The sequence below is a fragment of the Terrapene carolina genome, unplaced genomic scaffold (assembly GCF_002925995.2).
Source record: "Terrapene carolina triunguis isolate 2854851 unplaced genomic scaffold, T_m_triunguis-2.0 Scaffold32922, whole genome shotgun sequence".
Lineage (NCBI taxonomy): Eukaryota > Metazoa > Chordata > Testudines > Emydidae > Terrapene > Terrapene triunguis.
This window is the reverse complement of record NW_020697273.1, coordinates 1,816,626-1,840,531: the sequence shown is the minus strand read 5'-3', so window position 1 is coordinate 1,840,531 and position 23,906 is coordinate 1,816,626. Positions and strand designations below refer to the sequence as shown.

The window sequence follows — 23,906 nt, the reverse complement described above, 5'->3', positions numbered from 1 at the left end:
AGAGCTCCCTTTGGGCTTGGTGTCCAGCACCAGGCCACTTTGTGGGTTTTTCTATTTGAAATAGAAAAATGTACATTATGGGGAAATGTTTAAAAAGGCTTTGAAAATGGTCCCCTTCCCACAGCCTCTCGAGCAGAGAGGTGCAAATTCTCAAGTGAAGGCCAGTCTGAAGGGCAGAAGTATAGACAGATATTGAATTACTGGCATGAATTTTAGTGCTCATGAGAGTGAGAGACTAACAGTGCTGGCTACAGATTGGCTTGGTGTGAGCAGACAGGCACCATACAAGTTTCCCAACACAGCCCGTATGCATCTCAACCCTGACTGGCACCACACCTGGTATTCTAGTTCTGGGCCTCTCCTGACCAGCGACTGCTAACTGTACCACAGTGTGTTAAAAGACATGGAGGTGGGGGGAGAATAGTGATCTGCTGGGGAAAATTATCCTCCAAGGACTTGGTTGAAACCATCACTCATTTCATCTGCGATTGAAGCAGTTTTACAACTGAGGAATCCACAGAACACCTTCAACCTCTGTGGAAATTCTGCAGCAGGAGTCAGACTTTGGCAACCTAACCCTTCTGATGCTCATCAATTTCACTTCGAGTGAGAGCACAGGAGCTCAGCCTGGGCTGGAGAGAGCGAGCAGACCCTGCAGCTACTGCTGCATGGCACTTCAAAAGGATGAGGCAATCTCAGACTGAAAGAGTATCTAGAAATATTTAGAAAAAAATATAAGGAAATGAGTTTAAAATACTTTTTAGTGGGTGGGAAGGAAGAGGGAGAAGAAGGAGAGAGAAATTGCACTATGACCAAACGACATAATAAAAACCAAAAGAGAAGATTTCAAAAGATACCTAGCAGAATTTGACAGATAAAGGTAGTGTTAAATTGTTAACTTGTATCACACAGAGAACCAAAAACAAAACAAAATATTTCTATATGATACAGACAGAGTAACATACAACAGTTAAATGGCAAAAAAAAAAATATATATATATATATATATTTCATAGAATTACAAACAAGATAAAATAATGGAAAACAAAACTGTACAACTTTAGAATTTAAAAAATGTTCATCTCAAACACAGGGAGAAATACAAGAACTTTTGTTAAAAGAAAACAGTTTGTTAAAACAGCAAACGCTTTGTGTACTTGTTTTCGTTTTTGACACCTTATGCTACAACTGGATACTCGTATGAATATTAGATGGTACTCTCTTTAGTATTGTCTACTTAAAAAACAATTAAAAAAGGAATTTGCACTGTGCATCAGCCTAGTTAGAAATATGTACAACATTTCAAGATCTAGTCTTTCATTAAACTAAAACCAAAAATTCATAAAAATAAGAGTCCCGGCTAAAAAATGAAATCCGTGTTTCATATCTCGGAATGCTCCAGTCTCTTGAAAAGTTGATGAGCGGCTTCAACATTGGGGAAAGAAGCCAGAAGGTGAACAATGGAACCTGCATTCACAGTCTTCGAAGTTCCCTTTTGAAATATAAGGAGGATGGCAGGGCGAATGATTTCACACTTTCAAGGGGTGGGGAGGAAGGGAGATTGTTTCTGTTGATGTTTGGCTAGGGAAGTGAAACAGCAAGCATCTGTCTCCAAAATCTACATTTTAGCAGCACAAAGTTTTTCTTTCAAAGTCCAGACCATAAGGGGTGTGTGTGTATGTGTGTGTGTGTGTGTGTGTGTTTTCCACAAACAGGAATACAGAGATTAACATAAACACAAGTGCCTCATACGGGATATTTTTGTTTTGTTTTTTGTTTTGCTTTCTGTACATTACTATCTGATTCTTTGCGGGCTGCACCTCTGGGTCGCTCACCACTCAGACTGCCTAACACAACTTTGAAGTAAAAACTTGTGTTTTGGTATGTTGAATTTTCATAAAGAGTTGCCTCTCTGCTTGCAGAAGAAGCACAGATAACAACCTGGGTACTTTTTTATTCTTTTCTTTATTTAAACTTAGTTTTGTTTGTTTAAATCAGAAACAAATTCTCAAGTAAAAAGAAACCTTTTTGCTCATTCTGCACCAGTGGTGAAAGGGTGTGTCTTTGGATTTTATTTAAAGCATGAATTTTTTTTTTTTTGAGAAAAAATGTAACAAAAGTTATTTTAAAAGAAGGAACAGAGTGCAGCCTAATTACACAAACAAACAAATGCTTATAGTTTAGGAACAGAATCTTTGAAGCATTTACAAATGAGGAAAGGAAGAGAAAAAAGGAAAATGAAAAATAAGAGATAAGTGCACAAGGGTAACAGACATAGGTAAATTGTATGTATATGTCTTAAAAAGTTTCAAACCCCAAACAAAAAATATTCTGCAAGGGATCCTACTGACCCCCCAAACCCTTTGAACTTCTTTCTTTAGTTTTTATAAAATAATTATGCAACCACCCTCTAAGAAATGAAGGCAGCAACCATAAGTGGAAGATTACAGGATGGGGGAAGGGGGAATAAAGGTACAAAGGGGAGAAAAGCTTAGGCGAGTCAATGGATTGCAATCTATCTGGCTAGGAATGAACAAGACAACATCAAATGAGAAGCCGTCAGCTGGACCATACAAAAGCTAAATGTACACAAAAGGGTTTTTTCTTTTAAATCTACCATACTGCTTCAGTTCATTTCCAATGCAACAATCTACTCAACACCAAAAATGGTCATATCTATCATAAATACAGAAAGTCAGTTGTTTTAAAACTTATTTTTAAGCTCCAAGTCCTCAACACTCTTTGTGTTTTTTTTTTCTGAAAAGTGGGAGTGCTTAACTTTTCCCCTTGAAATTGGCTTCATCAGAAAAGCTACCCTTAAAATCCCCAGAAAACTAAAGCAGTTCACATTGTTTCTCTTGAATACTTTCTGCCCATTTTAAATTAAAAAACAAAAAACAACCCCTCCCCCAGCCCAAAACAACCCTCCCCAAAACCCAACAAAACAAAATTCTTTTCTGGAACAAAAAACAAAACAAAACCCCCAAAAAACAAACAAAAACATTTATATATATATATATATATATACACACACACACACACATATATATATATATATAAACAATGATTCTGAAAACAGAACAAAGTGTGAGCGATTGACCTGAGAATAAAAAGACATTACATTTCTTTTTTCTTTTAGCAAGCCATTGGTATCTGAATGCTAAGATAACAAGAAATTTAAACTGTAGCACGGTGGGCTGCTTTCCCATACAGTGCATGCCGGCCTCTGCTGTGCTATCAATGTGGGGGCGTTATTGGAAAAGGGCAATATACAAGGGGTTTAAGCTCCAAAGACATTAAGGAGGCAGTATGGACTTTTGTCTCCCAGACCAACAGGACCTTCAAAAGGACAAATGTAAGAGTTTTTATTTTTTTAATTAAAAGAAAAAAATGTAAAACCCACCGGCATTGTTATATGGGAAAACAACCCACGCTTTTTCTTTTTTCTTTTTCTTTTTTTGGTTAGAAGCTTTGGAATTGCAGTTAGTCTATTTTTGAAATTGGTTTGTTATTAATTTTTTTATTTAAATTCATTTTTGTATTGTTCATCTTCAAAGCTTACAATCTGAAGGTGTCCATTCCTACACTAGTTAGACCACTGTCCTTCGGGCAGCTGGGGTCTTTAGGCCCCTCCCCCGGGCTAGCCGGTCCATCTGACTTTTGGCTAAGATCCGTGTCAGACTCCTCCGAATAGTCGTCTGTTGGCATCGAGGGCTGAACCCCTGAGGTGCTGCATGAACTTGAGGTAACCGTTGAAGATGAGGAGAGAGGAGGGAAAGAAGGAGGAGGCGGCTTCCCAAGTGGAGCCCGGGAGACCACTTGAGGCCAAGACTTTCTGGAGGCGTGTGGGGAAGCTGAAGAGGAAGAGGAGGACAGAGGGGGTTGGGGGCTGTCGTTTGAGTGAGCGGCAGACTGCGAGGTAGATGCGGTGCTAGGATCGGGGAGGCAGGCAGAGTGAGGTAATAGACTGGGGTGCTCTTTGGCGTTTCTTGCTGCTCTTGTGATTGTTCGGTGTTTGTGAGGGGCTGACTCGAGATGCTGACTCAGGGCTTCGTCCCCACACACTGTGCTCTCGCACGCCACACACTGGTACGAGCTGCTGCCCTTGCCGCTGCTGCCAGTGGGCACATGAAGCACCATCTCTTGCAGATTCACCACAGACTGGCCGAAGAAGCAGAGGGACTTCAGGTGGTTGCTGGCCGCCTCCTGGTCGCTGAAGCCCGCCTGGCACTTGCGGCAGACCAGCTTGTACTGCACCTTTGGAACAATGAAGGGGTCACACAGGGAGTCCGCACTTTTGCTTTCTGCTTCGGGCTCTTCGTGGGGTTTGGGCAGGAGGGGGGACACCTCACGGGCTGCATTTTTCTGCTCTTCTGGTTTGGGGGATTCTTTGGCAGGGTCTTTGTCTGGGGTAGCAGCCCCCAGGGGGACGGGGGTTTGGCTTCCTTTGGGCTGTTGCTGCTGCTGCACTTTCTGCTGCTGCTGCTGCACCTGCCTCTGCTGCTGCTGCTGCTGCTGCTGCAACGCCTCCTGCAGACTCTGCTGATATTGCTGGTACTGCTGCAGCAAGGAGCTAGGGGACAGGCCTAGCAGAGCCTGGGACAGAGCAGGGCTGTAAGGGAACAGGCCTTCCATGCCGTACATGGGCTGCAGGTACCCGCTCTGCAAGGCCCCGGGAATCTGAGGGGCGTAATAGGGTGAAAAGCCTGGGACAAAGTAGGGAAGGAATTGGCTTGTAAGCAAGGCTGTTGGGTCTGAATTCAAGGCAGCCTGCAATGCCTGAAGCTGGGCAGGCTCCACCGCATACTCCATGGTGGGTAGGGGGGCGGAAAGGGTCACCGCAGGTGCCTCTCCTTTCTCCTTCTTGGGCCCTGGCAGGGAATCCCCTTTCCCTTTAGGCGCCTTCTCCTTCTCTTTAATCTTCTCACTTTCCTTATCCTTGCGCTGCTGCTGCTGCTGAGGGGCCAGTGCCGCGGTTGGTTGTGCTGGAGTTGGGGAGCTCAGCGAGGCGGAGGGCTGTTTATTTGGTAATCCAGACGTGGGAAGGCCAGGTGAAGGGACGCTTGTGCTGGGCAGACCCATCAGGTTGGGTTTTGGAGAAGTTAAAGCTAAAAGGGGGGGAAGCAACAATAAAATCACTCAGCACCATGCAGGTCGACGAGCCCTACCAGGAGTTGTGGCCGAACAGGCCCGGCCCAGGCTGGATCCCAGCAGCATCACCTGACGCCAGATGCTCAGCCATGAGCCAGGCTGCACGGGAGCAGCTCTGTAAGTGACACTTTTAACCTACAACGTGCTTTAGAAATGTGAGGTCAGGGCGCTAGCCTGGGACTCCAGAGACCCGGGTTCAGTTCCCTGCTCAGCCAGACTCCCTTTGGGACCTTGGGCAAGGTCACTTGGCCTCTCTCTGTGCCTCAGTTCCCTCTCTGCACAATGGGGATAAGAGCACTGCCCTGCCTCCTAGAGGGGCGGTTCATACAGATAGTAAAGACTGTCAGGAGCTCAAACTATACAGGCCAGATAAACACCTAGGAGTAATGAGTTAATCCGTTCAGTTTCCCTACCTAGTTTTGGCGACAGGGCTGTTTGACTCACCATATTTAGCTGCCTAATACCTGGCACCAGAGATCAGCTTCCCATACCACTCCCACAGCAAGGGGCCCGACTGTCCTGCCCTGTTCTGGCTACAAGCAGAGTCCTGTCGGGCACGGAGGCAGAGGGGGCAGTGCTGACTTGGCAGAATGCCACGGGTGGACAGCAGCACTGATGCAGAGGGGATGGGGTGCGAAGGTGCTGCAATCATTTTTCCACTAATGAAAATAAGTTTTAGCCTAAAAATATTTTTAAATGACAAATAGCAGGAAAGAAGAGAATGGAGGAGGGGCAAACAGGGAAGGAAAGGAGTGGTGCAGAGCAAGAGGAGAGGGGAAAAGCAAAAGAACCGGTTAGAACAGGTGCAAAAGAGGAGCCCTCCTTTTCTTGTTTTCTTTGCCAGTTCACGGACCCCCACTGTCCTCCTTGAGGAAAGCAGATCTTCCCCTAACACAAGTGTCCAACCACCTGAAGACCTCTCCCTCCCCCACCCTCTTTTCTTAGTTTGGCAAAATCCCTCTCTTAATGGTTGCAGAATGCTGATGAGTGTCTGCTTTCCTAGGAAATGTTACATGGATATGAAGTACAGAATCCCCTTCATACTAGAGATGCTTGGAATGTCCCTTATTTGGCCAGGACAGATGAATGTCTGCCACAATCCATTATTTAGGAACTGCTGGAGGGTGTCCAAGGGGTCGGAGAGAGAGCAGCCAGGGGAATATTGGCGAGGCCAGGGAGAACAGCAGAAAAGAATAAGCACTTGCATTGTAACTAATCTGTTTTGTGTATAAAGTGATATGATGTTTGTTGTGTCCAGCCACAGGACTGGAAAAGCAAGTGAAAAAGCCGGTGATGGGGGGGAAAAGGGAACAGCTGGGAAACCATCGTCAATAACAAAAGGGGCAGGTAAAGAGAAGGGCAAGAGACAACAATCCACAACTCTTTCACTAGCCAACATCTTCCTTAGGCAGTCAGACAATCCAATCCCAGATCAGCTAGCTGAGTGAGGAATATTGTGCACTGCAAATTGTAAGGGCTGGAAAAACTCTAAACTTCAGCAAGGCAAAAGCAGCGAACGTTCTCCGCTCCCACCCTGCGAAGGAGCCAGTGTTCAGTGGCAAACTGGGAGAGTCTCTGTTTCTAAAAGCCAAGCTTTATCACACGCAATGCTAGGCTGTGGCCAATCACCACAATGACCTTTCCCTTCCCCAGCAGCTCTTCTCAGAGCGTCAGGCTGAGATCTTCAAAGGCACCTGGCGTTTCGATGGCCCATTCCCAGTAAGCAGCTTGCAAAATCTCAGCCTAAACTCTTTGGGGCAGGGACTATGCCCTCTTCTGTGTCCGTACGGTGCCTAGTACACGGTGGGCACCACTGAAAACAAACACTAGGGGTCTGTCTACACAGCAAAGAAAAACCTGCGGCTGGCCCATGCCAGCTCACTTAGGCTTCTGGGGCTTGGGCTATGGGGCTGTTCCATTGCTGTGTAGATGTTCTGGGCTTGGCTGGAGCCCAAGCTCTGTGACCTTCCCACCTCGCAGGGTCCTAGAGTCCAGGCTCCCACCCAAGCCCGGAACATCTTACCAGCAATAGAACAGCCCCGCAGCTCAAGCCCCACGAGCCCGAGTCAACTGGCATGGGCCAGCCATGGATGTCTAGCTGCTGGGTAGACATATGCTAATAATAGGATTGTAGACAACTCAGATCCCTGGTCCTCTCTTTGCTGGCCTTTCTGCGATAGAACGATCAGTCACACAGCCTCATCTGACTAGGTGCAGACCTCAATCTAGAAATGCTAGTTTGTAAGGATAGAAGTAATTAACCCCACAGAAGGGATTTTTAAATATAAATAGCCATACATGAGCTGCTATGGACTAAGCACAAGTGACTCCTTTATGGTAGTGTTGCCAACCCTCCACAACTGTCCTTGAGTTTCCAGGAATTAAAGATTAATCTTTAATGAAATAACATGTCATGTGATGAAACCTCCAGGAATAAGTCCAACCAATATCGGCAACCCTACTTTCTGGTGATGGTACTGCATATGTTTCCAGTGTCACAACAGCCGAAAGAGCATGTGATTAGTCAAACATCACCAATGGAATACAAGAACTGTAAGGTAACTCTTTCTAGAGGGATATAACTGGAGCATTCTCATGAATGGATCTGCTCTGCTCAGTACTGACTACTCTTATCCTCTGCCTCTGTTCCAACCAAAAGCTGTGCCCAGTTACCTCAAAGCATAAAGTCATTTTCCATTTCCTATTTTGGTGTGGCCAATCAGATCATCCCACGTCAGCCTATCTGAAAGTTATCCCCTCTAATTCCAGAGCTAACTCTAACTTCCTTCCAATTCATGTCCCGTATCAATTATGAAATACCATTCTTCCAGATACAAGGAGGGCTCCCCACTGAGAGACAGTTGCATAAACTGATCTCTGACTAATGAGAGTTAGGAGATCCTCCCCTAAGAGCAGGTTCTCCTGTCACTGCCAATTGCAGGGTTTCTTGCACCTTCCTTTGAAGCAGCTGATATTGGCCACTGTTGGAGACAGGGTACTGGACAAGGAGGACTTCTGGTTTGACCCAGACTGGCAATTCCTACATTCTTTCACTTGGTTTCCTGCAATAAATACTAGATCTGGATAAATATTAATTTGAAATCTTAATGAATTTGCTTGTGTCACAGCTCTTTTTTGCCACAGTCTGTCAGCTTTCACAAGATTAATCTTGACCAGCATGGATCCCTGCAGGAAGTAAATTTAAGATTTCTCAAGTTGCACTGGGGGAGGTCTAGGCTGGATATTAGGAAACACTATTTCACTAGGAGGGTGGTGAAGCACTGGAATGGGTTCCCTAGGGAGGTGGTGGAATCTCCTTCCTTAGAGGTTTTTAAGGTCAGGCTTGACGAAGCCCTGGCTGGGATGATTTAGTTGGGGATTGGTCCTGCTTTGAGCAGGGGGTTGGACTAGATACCTCCTGAGGTCCCTTCCAACCCTGATATTCTATGATTCTACCTGTGAATGTTTATCTGATTATAAAGGTTACACTCATCCATTGAGGGAAGAGAAACAATACCACGTGCCTTTTGTGATGTATCACAACTAAACAATACAGCTTTAATAACAAGCCACAGAGTACATGAAATTTGCCAGATATTTTCCACCAGATAATTTATGAGAGAAAAATCACCATCAGTTTGTAGACAAACTACAAACCAATAAAAGGCAAAAACGCATGGAATAAATTATTAACTACAAATTATTCATTTATCTCTGTTGCATACTTTTATCAAAGTCTTTCCTAGACATAACTATGTTTCCCAAACTGGAGTTATTCCTACAGAGGAGACCCCATTTCCCTTCCCAGGTACACAGTACTTATGGGTGGTTCCTTGGATGTGTCACAGCAGTTTGCTATAATCACTTCCCTTCTATACAAAGTTGTTGTATCTTGGCATTCTAGGCCTGACTTTTTTCCTGACTGGAAAGGAAACCAAGGAAAGTCTTAGTTTGGGGAAGCAGAAAGAAGAAAAGACTTAGGCCTGGTCTACACTACGGGATTAACTCGGATTTAGCAGCGTTAATCCGAATTAACCCTTCACCCGTCCACACTACAGAGCCAGTTAATTCGAATTAAAGGGCCCTTTAAATCGATTTCTGTACTCCACCTCGACGAACGGAGTAGAGCCTAAATCGATTTTGTTAATTCGAATTAGGGTTAGTGTGGCCGCACACCACCGAATTACTGTGTTTAAGTTAATGGGGTAGTGTGGCCGCACACCACCGAATTAATGTGGTTAAAAACCGAATTAAGGTGCTTAGTGTGGCCGCGCACAATCGAATTTATACAACCTGTTTCCCAAATTCGAATTATCTAAATTCGGATTAATCCTGTAGTGTAGACATACCCTTAGGGAGCTGCACCAAGGAATGTGTCTACAGTAGGTTTTCACCCCTAAAATTTCTCATGGGGGCAGCTCCACTGGTGGTAGGAAAAGTGTAGAGGTGGTGCTGGCAGTTGCTGGCTTTTTAACCCTTATTACTAAAACTGATGGGAAATGTTACGGAAAAAAAGCCTAGTGCAAAGAAGGCCTCAAAGGAAACCAGTAACCCCACATTCCCTTTCTCTTAGAAGCTTCCCTTGATTGGACAGGTTGGTGAGTCAAAAAACAATATATGAGCTAGGGTAACTAGAACCAGGTAATTTACTAGGCGGCAGAGAAAGCTGTTTCAATTTCTTCCAAAGAACTGAAAATCCACAGTAGCAATTTGACTCTTTCTGAATGTCTGTCATAATGCACAAGAGACGAAGAGTTGATGTCTCTGACAGGTACTTTTTCTACAGCTGCACAAGCAGCCGTTGTTCCTTCGGCCAAAGGGCTCAAGAGTAGAAGGGAAAGTGCCTGTGCCAAGCAAAGTCATTGTGAACATCAGAAATGATCAACCTCATTAAACTCTCTCTAGATTAGGGAGAGCTAGGCATGGCTATTGCAAAGAACTGAACAGACTGAGTTTCTAAATTCTTTTGTCCTTATTGGGTAAAAATTCATGGATCCATAAACCTCTAATGCTGCCTCTGCCTTTCCAGTATGGGATGCTTTGGGCATACAGCCTTGATGTAGTTTCAAAGTTTATGTGGTATTTAGATATCCCCTTAAGGCAAGAACCTAGTATTTTGGGTGGAAGTAAATGCACCCTAATGTATACTCACAAAGGAGATGGATTAATAGTGGAACATGAAGCTAGCTAGTTTTCCCAGCAGAAGGGATAGCCAGTAACAATATAGTCTCTAGGGCTGTGAATCTTTACTCTACAGTTGTTAATAGCTGGGGCAAAAGGAGTGCTGCTGAAAGGGTTTGAAGCATCAGTCCTGTCCACTGCCATTGGCACACAAGCTCCTGAAAAGAAAGTCTCCTGATGCCCTTAAGGGGAAATAAAACAAACCCTCTCAGTTTCTCATAGGCAGGGCCCATGTTTTCAGGGATCCCACAGCTGTGGGATTTGCTGCAGCATCCAGCCCTTCCTGCAGACTCGTGCTGCAGAATCTAACCCTTCATTTAGGGAAATTCCAGCCTTATAGTTGCAAACTGCTCAAAGGTGAACGGACCACAAACTGATGCAGAATCAGAAAATACTGCAGACAGCCAAAAATAGCCCTGACTTTAAGCTGTGCCTCTTAGGAGAGACAGCTCAGGAGGTGAAAGGTCACCTTTGTACTTCCCAAAGCCTGAGCTGGGTCAGGGCAAGAGGGGCAGCATAAGGCCATTCCTAGCAGGAGAGATCCAGCTGCTTCTAGCTCCTTTACACCACAGCAGCAGCAGAAGGGCCAGAATACAGTCACGAACTGGGGAAAGTAGCTCTCAGTGAGGTGCAAAATGCCCTATTTATCTTGGTGTGGTGTGGATTCTGAAAACGAATTATAATAATTTAAATGCTAGTATCGTTAACCATCTAGGGGCACGCCTACACTGCAGTAACACATCCACAGGTAGCCTGGATCAGATGACTGGGGCGTGGGCTATGGGGCTATAAGACTGCAGGAAGATGTTTGCACTAGGGCTGCAGCCTGAGTTCTGGGAGCTGCAAGATGGAAGGGTGCTGGAGCCTGGGTTCCAGCCCAAGCCTGAACCTCTACACCACAATCTTACAGGCCCACAGCCTGAGCCCCACAAGTCCAAGCAGTGTAGACACACCCTAACTCCTGATTTGAGCAGGCCTATCCAGTTACATCCTTATCCATTGTTGGATGCAGGGTATCCATCCCAATACTGGGGCTGGTGCAGCTGGGCAGATTGCTGCTGTCAAGAGTGGCTGGAGTGGGGAGCAACGGATTCAAGAACTGCAAATATTTTCAGGTCAATTTTGCTCTTGCTCACAGCGAGGAAGGAAAGAGGAACTGCATCCCCTCTCAGTGCCAGTTCTAAACCGCCCCAACTCCAAAGGTTGAAAGGCCTTCCACCTGTCTAAAGAAGGGATTATTTACCAGTGGGGACTCTGGCTTCTCCAGACCTACCATAGGAGGTGCTTGCCTGCAATGGAACTGTTTGAGTAGCAGCTGGCAGTCTGCAGGTGCGTGCAATTCCCTTGGCACTGCAATCCATACACCGAAGGTGTAAACACCCCACCCCCGTTCCCACTATACCTCCACAAGACTCACTCACAGTTGGCCTCCAAAGAAAAGGAGAAGAGAGGCTCAGTATGGCTCTCTGGAGGCAATTCACTCAGAGAGCCAGTTACCCTGGGTGAGTAATCCCTTTCTTGCCTGCACAAAGGCGTAGAGTAGTAGTGGCCTGCTTGAGCACAGGAGCCCTGGAGAGTTCAACAGTGACTGAAGCAATGCCCTTCTGAAGCCAGCATCTGCTCTGGATGCTGTCTTGAGACAACAGTGATTTGTGAAGGTGTGAATTGAGCTTCATGCAGCAGCCCTGTGTATTTCAGATAAGGGCCTAATATGGATAGATATCATTGAAGCTGCTGTTCTCTAGTTCAGTGAGCCCTGAGATGTTCAAACACAAGAGCAGCAGCTAATTCAGAGCATTCCTGGATGTACAGTCTTATCTGCTTAGACAGCCTTTGAGTTGAGATGGCTCAACCTTTGGAGTTTTCTCTAAAGACCACCAATAATCTATTTGACTTCTAAACAGGGTAGTCCTTTCTAAGTAGCAGCTGATTGCTTTTAACGGCCAGAGTATGTAGCCTCATCTCCACAGGATACTGATGGGACTTTGGGAGAAATAAAGATAGCGATATAGCCCAAAGTGAAAATCTGATACAACACTGGTTAGAAATTTGGGCTGAGGCTTAAGACAGACCAATGCAGTATAAGGTGGGCTGGCCAACAGGGTCTGCCGTTTGGAGAACACCAAGACCTTCAGCAGGAAGTGATAGAGGAAGAAGATCCCATGAATTAAGAGCCCCTCTCTGAGTATGGATAAGATGAAATTCACGGTACAAGAACCAATAAAACCCCTGAATGGGACAGCATATGCTTGTAAGAGCCTGTAAAATGGTTTCATCAGGGGACTGGTAAATACCGTGCTCCCTTTCACAGGGACATGATAAGTACAAACAGTGATGGAGCCAGACCTTTGCCATGGCTGAGAATTGCTTTGCGACTGTCAGAGAGTGGAAAAAGTCTGGTAACCAGGCAGGAAACAAAGCCATGGCTTCTAGCATAACTTCTAGTAAAGGGTTTTCTGGACTCCAGCAGCGCTGCCCTAATCTCTTCAGCTGAAGACATCCTGCCCGAGAAATTCAGAAGTCACGTTGTCAGGTGAACACCCTGCTGTTTGGATGGGATAAAGGATCTTGACTTGAGGGAGGTGGAGCGGATGATCTTTAGAGAGCCAGAACCAGCTGTGCTATATCTAGTCTGGCATAACTAAGGTCACACTAGCTTTGTCCTGTCAAATCTTCCTGACTCTTGTGCACTGGGGATCCCTGTCAGCTCTCAAACAGAATTTTAGACACTGCTGTTCTGACTTGCAGCATGTTGAGTTCATGATGAGCTCATCCTGCATATGTCAGAAGAGCCACTGAGATCCAGAGATACTACTCATGCTGATTTGCAGCCTTCAGAGTCATGGTTGTTGGCTAAAATAGTGTTTAATGGTCCTTCATTGTGAATGCATCATTCTCATGGTTTGCTTCCTCCGTTCAGGTAATCGATCACAACCATAGTATCGGAGAGAATCGGCACTGAATTTGCTTTGATCCGTGGGAAATGGGACCTGATAGCCAATCTGATGACTTAAACCTCTAGCACATTTGTATGGGCCTGGACTCCTCAGGTCTCCGTGACAATGAAGATTCAAAGCTCCTAGGTGCACCCCTCAACTCAGACTGCAATTGTTATCTAATGAACGAGAGCAGAGAAAGGTATCCACGTTAAGACATTCTCTAGTAGCACCCATCACAGAAGACAGCCTATGCCCTGCTGAGAGGAAACAAAGAAGGAGCAAGTCTCCTCCAAGACATGAATTACTCTGCTATAAAACTGGGAGCTTGTAAGCCAGTCTTCCAGGTATGGATGTACCTGTGAGATCAGACACCAGATGTACCTGTCAAAACCAAGCATTTGAGGAATGCCCTCAGGACCGCTGCCAGCCTGAAAGGGCATGCCCTGCACTGGTAGTGTTTTCTGGCCATCATAAACCTGAAGCACGTCCTGTGCCTTTACCTTCTTGAGATGTGGAAGTAGCACCTTGAAAGTTGAGGGCGAAGAAGAGGGGTTATGCTTCCCAAAGAAGCTATTCATTATTTGATTTTCCTTAAATATTGGTTTAATTCATGGAGGTCCAGGATAGGACACAGGCCAGCATTTCTTTTCAGAATAATAAACTTTTCCTGCACTGTGCTCTAGCACCACTTTTATGGTTCTTGTTATCAGGAGGATTAAGACCTCTTCTCACAATAGTTTCTTCTGAGAAAGTACCCTGAAAAGGGAAGATGTTTATATTTTGGCATGGCTTTGAACCGAAGGGAGAACGCCCCATTCAATGATCTCTAGGGTCCAACAGTTAAAGAAATGGCTTTCTGTGCTTGGGATAAACAGTTCCCAAAGAAGAGTAGAACAGGAAGCTGGGCAAGGGTCTAAATCTCTTAGAACTGGTGTCGAGTCCTCCAGCACATGCTTGCTTAGCTACAGCAGGACTGGCCATTGGGTCCCCAGGAGTAGATACCATTCATTAGCTGAGGCTGAAACAACAACTAAGGATGTTTGCAGAATAATTCAAATCTTTCCCTGGGGAACTATAGAATATAGCACATAGGTGTATAAAATCTAACTTCCTAGAAACTGAGTCAACAGAGGCACGGTGTTTCAGACTTCTTTGGCTGGTTTCAACAGATCTTCATTAATAGGCTAGAAAGCTTTCTCTCTCTTCCTTGGAGTTCCAAGAAACCACACGAATTCTGTGAATTCTTGAACTTGGAAACTCCAGAGCTACTGCCATTCTGTCCATTTTGCCCCTGAAAGGCCTAGGCATCACGCAGAGGAGAGGAGGAAGTAGTTAAGACAGTCTCATCCAGGGATGAGGTTAAAAAGGGGGCCTCTGAAGGCTCTCCCACCAGTTCCTCTTCCTCCTCTGAGGTAGAGTGACTGAGGCATAAATACTGCAAGGGAGGCAGAAACAGCAGGCTACAGGAGCCTTAGCCTTATCTGGAAGAAGAGACTTCCTGGGGAAAGGAGACTCTGATCTTTCATCATCACTCTCCGATACAGGAAATGGAGGATCATAGGCTCCAAAAGCTCTAACTGTACCCATACTGAGGAAATCCTAGGTAAAACTCTGGAGCTATCCAAGATCCCTTCTGGTACTCCCCTGAGGTGTACCTGCAGCAGAATGTTAAAGAACCTGCTTTTCTCGATTTCAACACTTCTAGGGGACTGAGTTGAGATCTGGCAGGAATTGTGGACTCTGGAATCTGATGGCACTGGCTTAGTCTAGAACTGGGGCTCCTGTTGAGGACTTCTCCATATGGTGCCAGGCAAAAGACAGTTCTGGAGAGAGCCTGACAAATCAGAAACCATTTGACACATCCTAAGAAGAGCAGTCGGGTGCAACACTTAGGGCAGGTCCAAGTCCTCTGACATCTCCTCCTCTAGCATCTTCAAAGAATGGTCTCTCTTGTTCCTTTGGCCATGCCAACCTGATGAGTGTTCTCAGGCAGATGAGATGGCCATTCTGAAGAGGCCCTATTCTGAAACCCCAATAGTCCAGGGAAACCACACTGTGCTCCAACTAGACTCGATAGTAGGGTCTTTGGTAGAGCACTTTTTCTTACTATGAGGCTTCCTCAAACCACTGGCACTGTAGAAGGTGCTCTACCTAGCTCCATTCAAAGAACTCCTGTAATCATCGGGGCCTAAGAGGCCTCTCTCAGTTGTGAGCCTAACTATTGGAAAGCGGATGGAAATGTATGAAATGGTTCTAGTCACCCGTAACAAGAAACGTAGATGGGAAAAGGTAACAAAAGTGCAACTCATCCCGTTACAGAAGATTGTTTATAAAAATCAGTAAGAGTGGGGGGAAAAAAAAGACAGTTAGTCTGAACAAATAGGCTTTACTGATACCACTCAAGGACTGACACTGGTACAAGCTTGCCAGGTCTCAGGAGTGGCCAAGACTGCGTGCCATGGCTATAGGGTGACCAGATGACAAAGATGAAATATCGGGACATGGCCAAGACTCCGTGAGCCATGGGCGCGGCGCAGGAGGCCCAGGCCTGCCTCACCTTCTACCGGGGGCTGGGGCGGAGGGAGCCGCTGCGGGATCTCTGCCGGGCCGTGCTCACCTTCCTGGAGAAGCTGGACTGGAGCAGTTCGCAGGGTGAGTGCTGGGGGCCACCTTCTCCCGCCAGGCTTGCGCTGCCATACAGCTGATCAGCAGAAGCTTGGGAGGGAGGAGGAATGCAGTGTGCTTGGGGAAGAGGCGGGGCTAGGGCAGGGATTTGGGGAGGGATCCAATGGGGCAGTGAGCGGAGGGCAAAATTGCTTGTTTGTCCAGTGTCCCAACCGAACGTAGGTCGGGACGCGGGACAAACAAACAAATATCGGGACAGTCCCGATAAAATCGGGATGACTGGTCACTCTACATGGCTGTGTTGCTCAGTGAGACTGCAAATGTAAATCAACACCAAAGACAAGTTGCATTTTCAAATCTTTGGTGTTCTTGTCTCTCCCCTCTTGTGTGTGTTTGTCTTGTTTTGTCTTCTATGAAATGGGATTGGACTGTAACTGCAACAATAACCACAGATCTCTTAAGAGCATCTCAGCTAAGTTCTCTTTTCCCCAAAAAGGACTGTTATTACCATCTCTAAAACCATCTATGAGACTGTCAAACAGGAGGAGCTTCCTTTTAAAAAACTCTCTTCAGCTAGAGGGAACAGGAACAAGAGATGTTGTTAAAATGAAAGCTTTACTTATTTTACATTTCATATGCTTTAAACTCCGCCCCCCCTTCTTTTCTATATCTTTAATCAAAGGTTAAAGATTTTTAATGGTGTGTTTGCCAAGCAAACAAGCACCCCGAGCTCTCTGTATTCCAAACCCTGGAGCTTGTTTAAAACGGTTTAATGCTGGACCATTTCAGGGTCATGTTAACACCTTGTTAGAGAAGGTGTCCCAGACTCATGCACTATACCAGAGAGCAGCTTCTGGAGCGGAATCTCATAGTCCTTTTGGGTCCTGTAACAGCTATGGCAATTTCCTGCAATATCTTTGGGAAATCTTACGGTATTAAGTTGATGTCTCATCGTGGGCCAGGGACTGTATGTAGTTCCATGGAGGAGGGGGAGCACAGCCCTCCAGGAACTAAGAACAGTGTGTGTGTGTGGGGGGGGAGGGAGGTTTAATTGGCAAATTCACTCCTGCTGTAACACCTCCAGAGAGCTGCCATGTCCCGGGGAGGCTCACATACACTAGTTCAAACTGCATTCACCAGATGCCAACAGACAAAGAGAGAAATGGCCTCAGTTTAAACTGATTCAGGGCCTTTTTTCCATGACTGCTCCAGCTGGCAAAGGAAGAGGAACGGAGGGTCCACTGGGGAGGATGGAGTATTCATACCCTCTGTCTATGGAAAGTAGGCCATAAGGGAATTGTGTTTCCCTTTTACTGCCAACTATTGCTCAAAAAGAATCAGTGGCTGCATGGATAGGCATGTAGGTGCTATTGTAAGGCACTCTGAAGGCTATGTCATATAAAAACCACCAGATTTTCCATCACCATTTCTACAATGCAGTTTGTGTTGTCAATACAAACATCTGCAATATACTGAAAATTTGGGAGCAGTACTAAATTGAATTTAATATAAAAAGAAACAACACAAGGGATATTGTATTGACTGTATCATTCCTTTTCATATTTAATTCAATAAAAGCTTCAATTTCATGTTACTTGAAGGTGCTGGAGAATTTACAGGATGTGTCAAAGCAAGCAGGGGTCCTTGCCCCAGAGTACACAGGGCCTTGCTCACCGGATATGGAGAGAGACACAGCGAGTTAGTAAGTCTCTTACCTGGCTAGAGAACTTGGATTAAGGAACTAGAGGTAAAATAACTACTCTTTAACGCCTGCCAAGTAACATCACAGAGCAATGATTTCAGACATTGCCAGGGAAACATCCATTTGTGCTGAAGACGCAATACTAGGGAAAAGGTCACCTTTGAGCAGAGAGATGATGGTTCCAGAACCCACCTGTGTTGGATGGAGTGAAGCCTGGCAAGGATGGGCTGTTGAGGCCTGGGAGCAAGACTGGAGGGATGCCCTGTAGTGCTGGGTACGCAGTAGGAAGGTTAAGAGCTTGTAGAGGGGTATTATCAAACATGCCCTGCTGTTGAGCTGCCAGACCAAGAACCTCATTGGCTTTTTTGATCCGGTCCAACTCCTGCTGAGCCATCAACTGACGTACAGTAGCTGGGTCAAAGTACTCCTTCTCCTTATCCAACTGGCTTCCAATGGTGTCTTTAACTTTGGAGATATGCTGTTGAGAGAAGATATGGTCACGTACAGACAGCCGAGCGCTGTACTTGATGCCACACAAAGTGCACTCTGTTTTGGGTCCCTCATAACTTGTTTGGTTTATACCAAAATGCTTGGCCATGCTTAGCTTGGACTTCTTCTCCTTTGCCCTAGCATTCTGGAACCAGACCTGAACAACTCTCTTTGGCAGTCCAATGTCATTACCTAGGACCTCACACTCCAGCATGGTAGGCGTCCTGTAGTCGTTAAAGCATGACTTTAGAACTTTTAGCTGGAGATTAGTCATCTGAGTGCGAAAGCGTTTCTGCCCTGGCCGATCCCCACTGTCTCCAGACTTGCCTGCTGAACCACTGGCACCAGGGCTGGGTGAGCAGGGGTCTGCAAGGCTGGAGGTTTCACTATAGTCCACAGTACCTTCATTGTCATACTCTTTACTATAAAAGCTGGGAGCTGGGCTGACAAGGCCAGAAGACAATCGATCTTCATACTCAGACATGGCTATCATGGCAGCCTTTGTCAGGCCCTCACTAGGTCCTGATGTTGATTTGAGTTCAGTTGCAATCCCTGTTGCACTATCATTGTCTGCATTGCCTTCATCTCCTGTTGTAGTGTCTGTGATTGCAGTGTTGACAGAAGAGCAGTCATCATTGTCCAACTTGGTTTGGTCAAAACTCAGATTAACTGAGGATATGGAGGGACTTTCAAAGTCTTCTATTCCTTCCACTTTAATGGAGGACGGACTAAGCAGAGTTCGAGGTGAGAGCTCCATAGTTTTGCTTGCTGGTGAGAGAGGAATACCCTGCCCATCACTACTGGTTGGTGGCAAGTGGGAAAAGCTTGCTCCATCAAAAATGTCCCCCTTCATTTGGAGTCCTCCATCACAATCCAAGAGCATAGCAGACAGAGTCAAGTTGTACCCTGCTCTCTTAGCCTCATGCCAATGACGGGATCGGATATGAGCTTCCAGAGCCGTCTTTGCTTTAAAGAGAGCTCTGCAGAAAGGACACCGTCTATGGGCTTGGGCAGGTCCCACAGCTCTAAACTGCCCTTTCCTTTCCCGTGCTCGAGTGTTCTGAAACCAAACCTGCACAACCCGTTTCTTCAAGCCCACCTCATGCGCAATGTGATCCAACATCTTCCGTGTTGGGTTAGAGTCGAGCAGGTACTTCTGGTACAGAATTTCCAGCTGTTCTGGGGTAATAGTTGTCCTTAGACGCTTATCTCTCTGAGGTTCTTCTCCGCCAGTCCCACTGTCATTTTCCCCAGGGCTTGCACTGGCCTTTTCCTCCAGCTTTCTCTTCAGAGAGTTCATTGTAGATGTTGGGGTTGAGGGTGAAGTGGCTGAGCTTGCTGGAATCTGAGGTAGAGTTCCAGATAGCAGCTGGCTTGCAAGTAGTGGATTACTGGGGTCAAAAAGCATGAAAGGCATATCTAGTGTCCTGTCCAGAAACTGCGGATGGATAAACTGGTTTTGTGCACTCAAAAAATGAAGCTGCTGATGCTCCTGCCAATGCTCAAAGGAGGGAAATGCCAGTTTGCATTGGTCACACTGGTACGGGATTAATTGAGGAGGTAGGTTTGCCAGTTGTTGAGGGGTGGACGTATGAAGGGGCTTGAGGGAAAGATGTGAGAGTTGAGATGGACTTGGGCTTGATTGTGGCAAAGGACACTGGGGTGGCTGTGCCTGTGGTGGAGGCTGTTGTTGTAATGAGGATGGGGAGGATAATGGTGAGATCTTTTGGTGTGTTGAACTTGTCTTCTGTTCTCCTTGGTCTTGCTGCTGCTGCTGCTGCGGCTCTTGCTTTGGTTGCACTTGCTTGTCTTGAGTTTGGTTTTGCTGTGTACTCAGAGGTTCAGATTGCTTTGGTTTCTCATCTGTAGCTTCTATTTTAGAACTATACATGGAGGAGTCATCTGCCTCAGCTGTGAGCTGCACGAAGGCTGAAGAGGTTGCATTAGCTGAAGATGTGGGGGTGCTGTAAGCTTGAGAGGGCATTGGTGTGCTGCAGGAGGAACTGGTTGGCGTCAACAGCTCCATTGCATCCATAGAGTCTTCATTCTGGCTATCGTCCTGTCCATCCTCATCCTCATCCTTATAACAAAGCTTTTTCTGGTGTTTGATAAGATCAAAAATGCGCTGAAAGACTAGACTACATTTTTTGCACTGGTAGTTTAAGTTGCTTGTTCGAATGTACCTATCATTTGTAAGCTCCCGCCGTTCCCCATCTTTGCCTTCTCCTTGGTTCTCATAGTTTTTCCTAGCTTTCTGACGGGCGTTCTGGAACCACACCACTATAACACGTGTAGGGAGGTTCAGCAAATTAGAAAGTTGTTCAAATTCATCATCCTTTGGATAAGCATTAGCATCAAAAAAGTCCTGCAGGACTCTGAGCTGGTAATCAGTGAACCGTGTCCTGGAGGACCTCTTGCTTCCCCAGTATTCGTGCTTTTGAGGTTCTGGAGAGGGAGGCCGTGAGTCTATCTTCAGTTCTTCCAGGCTGGTAATTGGAGGATTGCTGAAGTTGTACGGGGAATCCTTGTTGCGCTGGCGTTCTTTGAACAGAGTGTTTCTAAACCAGTGTTTTATCACTTTCTGTGGCAGTCCAGACTTGTCTGCCATCTCTTTGATCTGTTCCTCACTGGGAGAGTTGTTAATATCAAAATACTGCCGAAGAACTCTGAGCTGGTCGTCTGTGATCCGAGTACGTGGCCTCTTGTTCTGTTGTTGCTGTAGAAGGCTAGGGTTGAGCTGATGTTGATACAGCTGAGCAAGGTCTGCAGGTAGAGGGTCTACAGGACCAAGCTGAGGTGGTAACTGGGCAGGTAATGTTTGTAGTGGCATAGTTTGCATCATAAGTGGTGAAAAGATGGGCAGCTCCATTGGCATAGAGAGCTGGGTGAGTGGCACAGACGGCTGGGCTGGTGCAATTGTAGGAGAAGTAATAGGTGGAGCAGAAGTAGGAATGGCAGGAGTGGAAGCTGGCTGAGGAGGTGCTGTAGGGAGTGGAGGTGGAGGTGGAGGTGGAGGTGGTGGCGGATCTGGAGTCTGAGGTCTCAGTGGATACAGTTTATCATAGTGCTCTCTGTACTGCTTGGCAAACCTCTCCAGCTGCTTAAAGGGGAAGTAGTGTTGGTGAACGTGCTCTTGGTGACTCTTTAGAATGAGGATGTTTGAGAAAAACTTGCCACATGTGTCACATTCCAGCTTTTCCAAGTTCTCACCCTGCTCTGTCTTCCCATTTTTCTTTTGCACCTTCTGCTTGTTCTCATTGTACTGAATAACCAGCTCAAAGCCAAAGTTTTCTAGCAAGGCTTTTGTGGCATTGCCTCTTGCATCAGATGCGATACGTGGAGGAAGTAGGGAGGGTTCTGAACTATTGCCTGGGGCAAAGTCTTTCTTGTCTTTGGGCTTTAGGTTGTCAGGCAGAGACTCCTTAGACAATGAACTGCTGTCTCCCCTCTCTGCATTTTCCCTTTCCCTCTGGGTTTCTTTTTCCTTCTCCTTAATAACTGATTTGTTTTTTTTCTCTTGATGCTGGCTCTGTTGTATATGGACAGAGTGAGACTGTGACAAAGATAGTTGACCTTGCTGCTGTTGTAACATCTGTGTATGGCTCTGCTGTGGGAGCTGAACTTGAGCCTTTAAATCTTCCAGCAAATTTGGACCAGTACCAGATAGTGTCAGAGCACCACTGGTCACAGGCAAGCTAACTTCTGGATTGAGCTGGAACTCGGCACTGGGGATGTAAAATGGAAACAGCAGATGCTGCTGTTGCTGAAGCTGGAGCAGGGTCTCTGTGGTCATGGGGAAGTGTGGTAAGAGAGCAGGGTTGAACAGCTGAGACTGCAGGAGGGCAGCTTGCTGCTGCAGCTCTTGCTGTAGGTGGGCCTGGACTTGGGCTTGCGCCTGTGCTAAGGTTTGAGCTTGTTGCTGTTGCTGCTGCCTGGATGCAATCATGTCTGCCAGTTTCTTCCGGTTGACGTCCTTAGGCTCAGAAGGAGAGACGATGTTAGCGCTAACGGGGTTACTCGAAGGGGGAATTCCCACACTCTCACTGGATCCCTGGTTGAGTAAACTAGGGACTGGAGCTGTGCCAGCGTTGCTGGTGTTGGTGGTTGTGAAGGTATTAGAGCTGCTAGTACTCACTGGACTTGGTGTGGATGAACCCAGAGAGATACTGCTACTACTGCTATTACCAGTTCCATTACTATTGCCACTGCCACTAGCTGCCTCCAGCTTGGCAGCTCGAGCCTTGGTCTGGTGTAGGACAGACCTCATGTGGATCTCCAGCGTAGAACTCTGGCTGTAGGCCACACTGCAAGTGTTGCACTTAAAAGGTTTGTTGTCTGGACTGCTGGTAGGTTCAGGTTGCCCAGTAGCAGACTCCTGAAGGGCTCTTTTCAGTTTATGCAGATGAGAAACTGAATTGTAATGGACCAAAAGAATGTTCTTTTGTGTGAAAGATTCTTTGCAGACTGTGCACTTGTATGGGCGAGATGGATCGAGAAATTTCTCCATGGTGAAATTTGGACCTTTCCTGAAAGGTAGGGCCCTCTTAGGTTCCAAGCCAGAGTCTTCTTGTACTGACCCAGAATCACTGCCAGTAGGACTCTGTTTATCTTCTAGGTCACTCTCTTCCTCTTTATCATCTTCAACAATGATAGTATGGTCATCCGCCAGCGAAGGATCCCCCAGAGCTAGGAGGTCTCCATTGACCAAAAGCCCACTGTAAAGCTGCTGAATGTCTGCTTCACTCAACTCCAGATGACTCGTCTCCAGGTGCTTCTTCAGAGCTTGGAAGGTTCGGAAACTGCGTTGGCAAAGACAACACATAGTAGCTGCTCTGATTACATGGTACTGAGAATGAAGCTGCAGCTTCTCGATGGTTTTGAAGGCCAGGCTGCACTGGTTGCAACGGTACTTGTAGACATGGCGATCGGACACTGGCAGTTGGGGCCGTTTAGCATGAACTTCATTGAAATGCGTTTGAAGGGCTGATGAGCTTTTGAACACCTGGCTGCACCCCTTCTTCCAGCAAAGAAAGCCAGAGTCCTCTCTGGTGGAGCTCTGATCGGCAGGAACAGGTTTGGACTCTCCACTGTGCTCTATGCTCTCAGATGACAGAACGCTTTTTCCGGAGTCCTCAGAGGTCTCTGAAAACAGAACCAGAACAAAAAGGATGAAGTAATGCAAGGAAGATACAGTTTAGACAGGGCTTGTCTCTGTCACTCATTTACAATTTAAATAAAAATATAAATCATTCATTTCTTAATTTGGATCTGATCCAGTACTTCCTCCCCCCTGGCCACAGAGGCATTTTCCTTCACCTCTACTTCTGCTGAGGCTGTTACTTCTCACCAAGTATTTTGTTAGCCCTCCCCCCCGCTGCCCAAGATTACAACAGCCCATGATGTAGCTCAAGGCCCTCTCATAAAACATACCTTCCCCTTCTGTAAGCAGGCTAATGCCCCATAAGAGGCATAAGAGGGGGGGAGGGATAGCTCAGTGGTTTGAGCATTGGCCTGCTAAACCCAGGATTGTGAGTTCAACCCTTGAGGGGGCCACTTGGGGATCTGGGGCAAAATCAGTACTTGGTCCTGCTAGTGAAGGCAGGGGGCTGGACTCGATGACCTTTCAAGGTCCCTTCCAGTTCTAGGAGATGGGATATCTCCATTAATTATTATTATTATTAAGAGTGTGTGGCCATCCCTCCCCATCAGTCTCGGAGGGAGGCCATGCCCCCTCGCTACATACCGGCACATTATCCTTAGTGTAGAAGGACAGACATTTCCCCTAATATTCAGCCTAAGTTTTCACTTTCTTAACTTCA

General features: G+C 46.3%; 1 protein-coding gene across 1 annotated transcript in view; it reads right to left on the bottom strand.

The window, feature by feature from the left end:
* Positions 1–3,368: 3,368 nt before the first annotated feature.
* Positions 3,369–23,906, bottom strand: part of LOC113409383 (zinc finger homeobox protein 3) — a 175,676-nt gene continuing 155,138 nt past the window's right edge. The window contains exons 8-9 of the mRNA XM_026663222.2: positions 17,791–23,229; positions 3,369–5,108 (exon numbers count right to left, since the gene is read on the bottom strand). Coding sequence (XP_026519007.1) covers positions 3,559–5,108; positions 17,791–23,229 — 6,989 coding nt within the window. The 3' untranslated portion in view covers positions 3,369–3,558. The remainder of the gene's footprint in view (positions 5,109–17,790; positions 23,230–23,906) is intronic.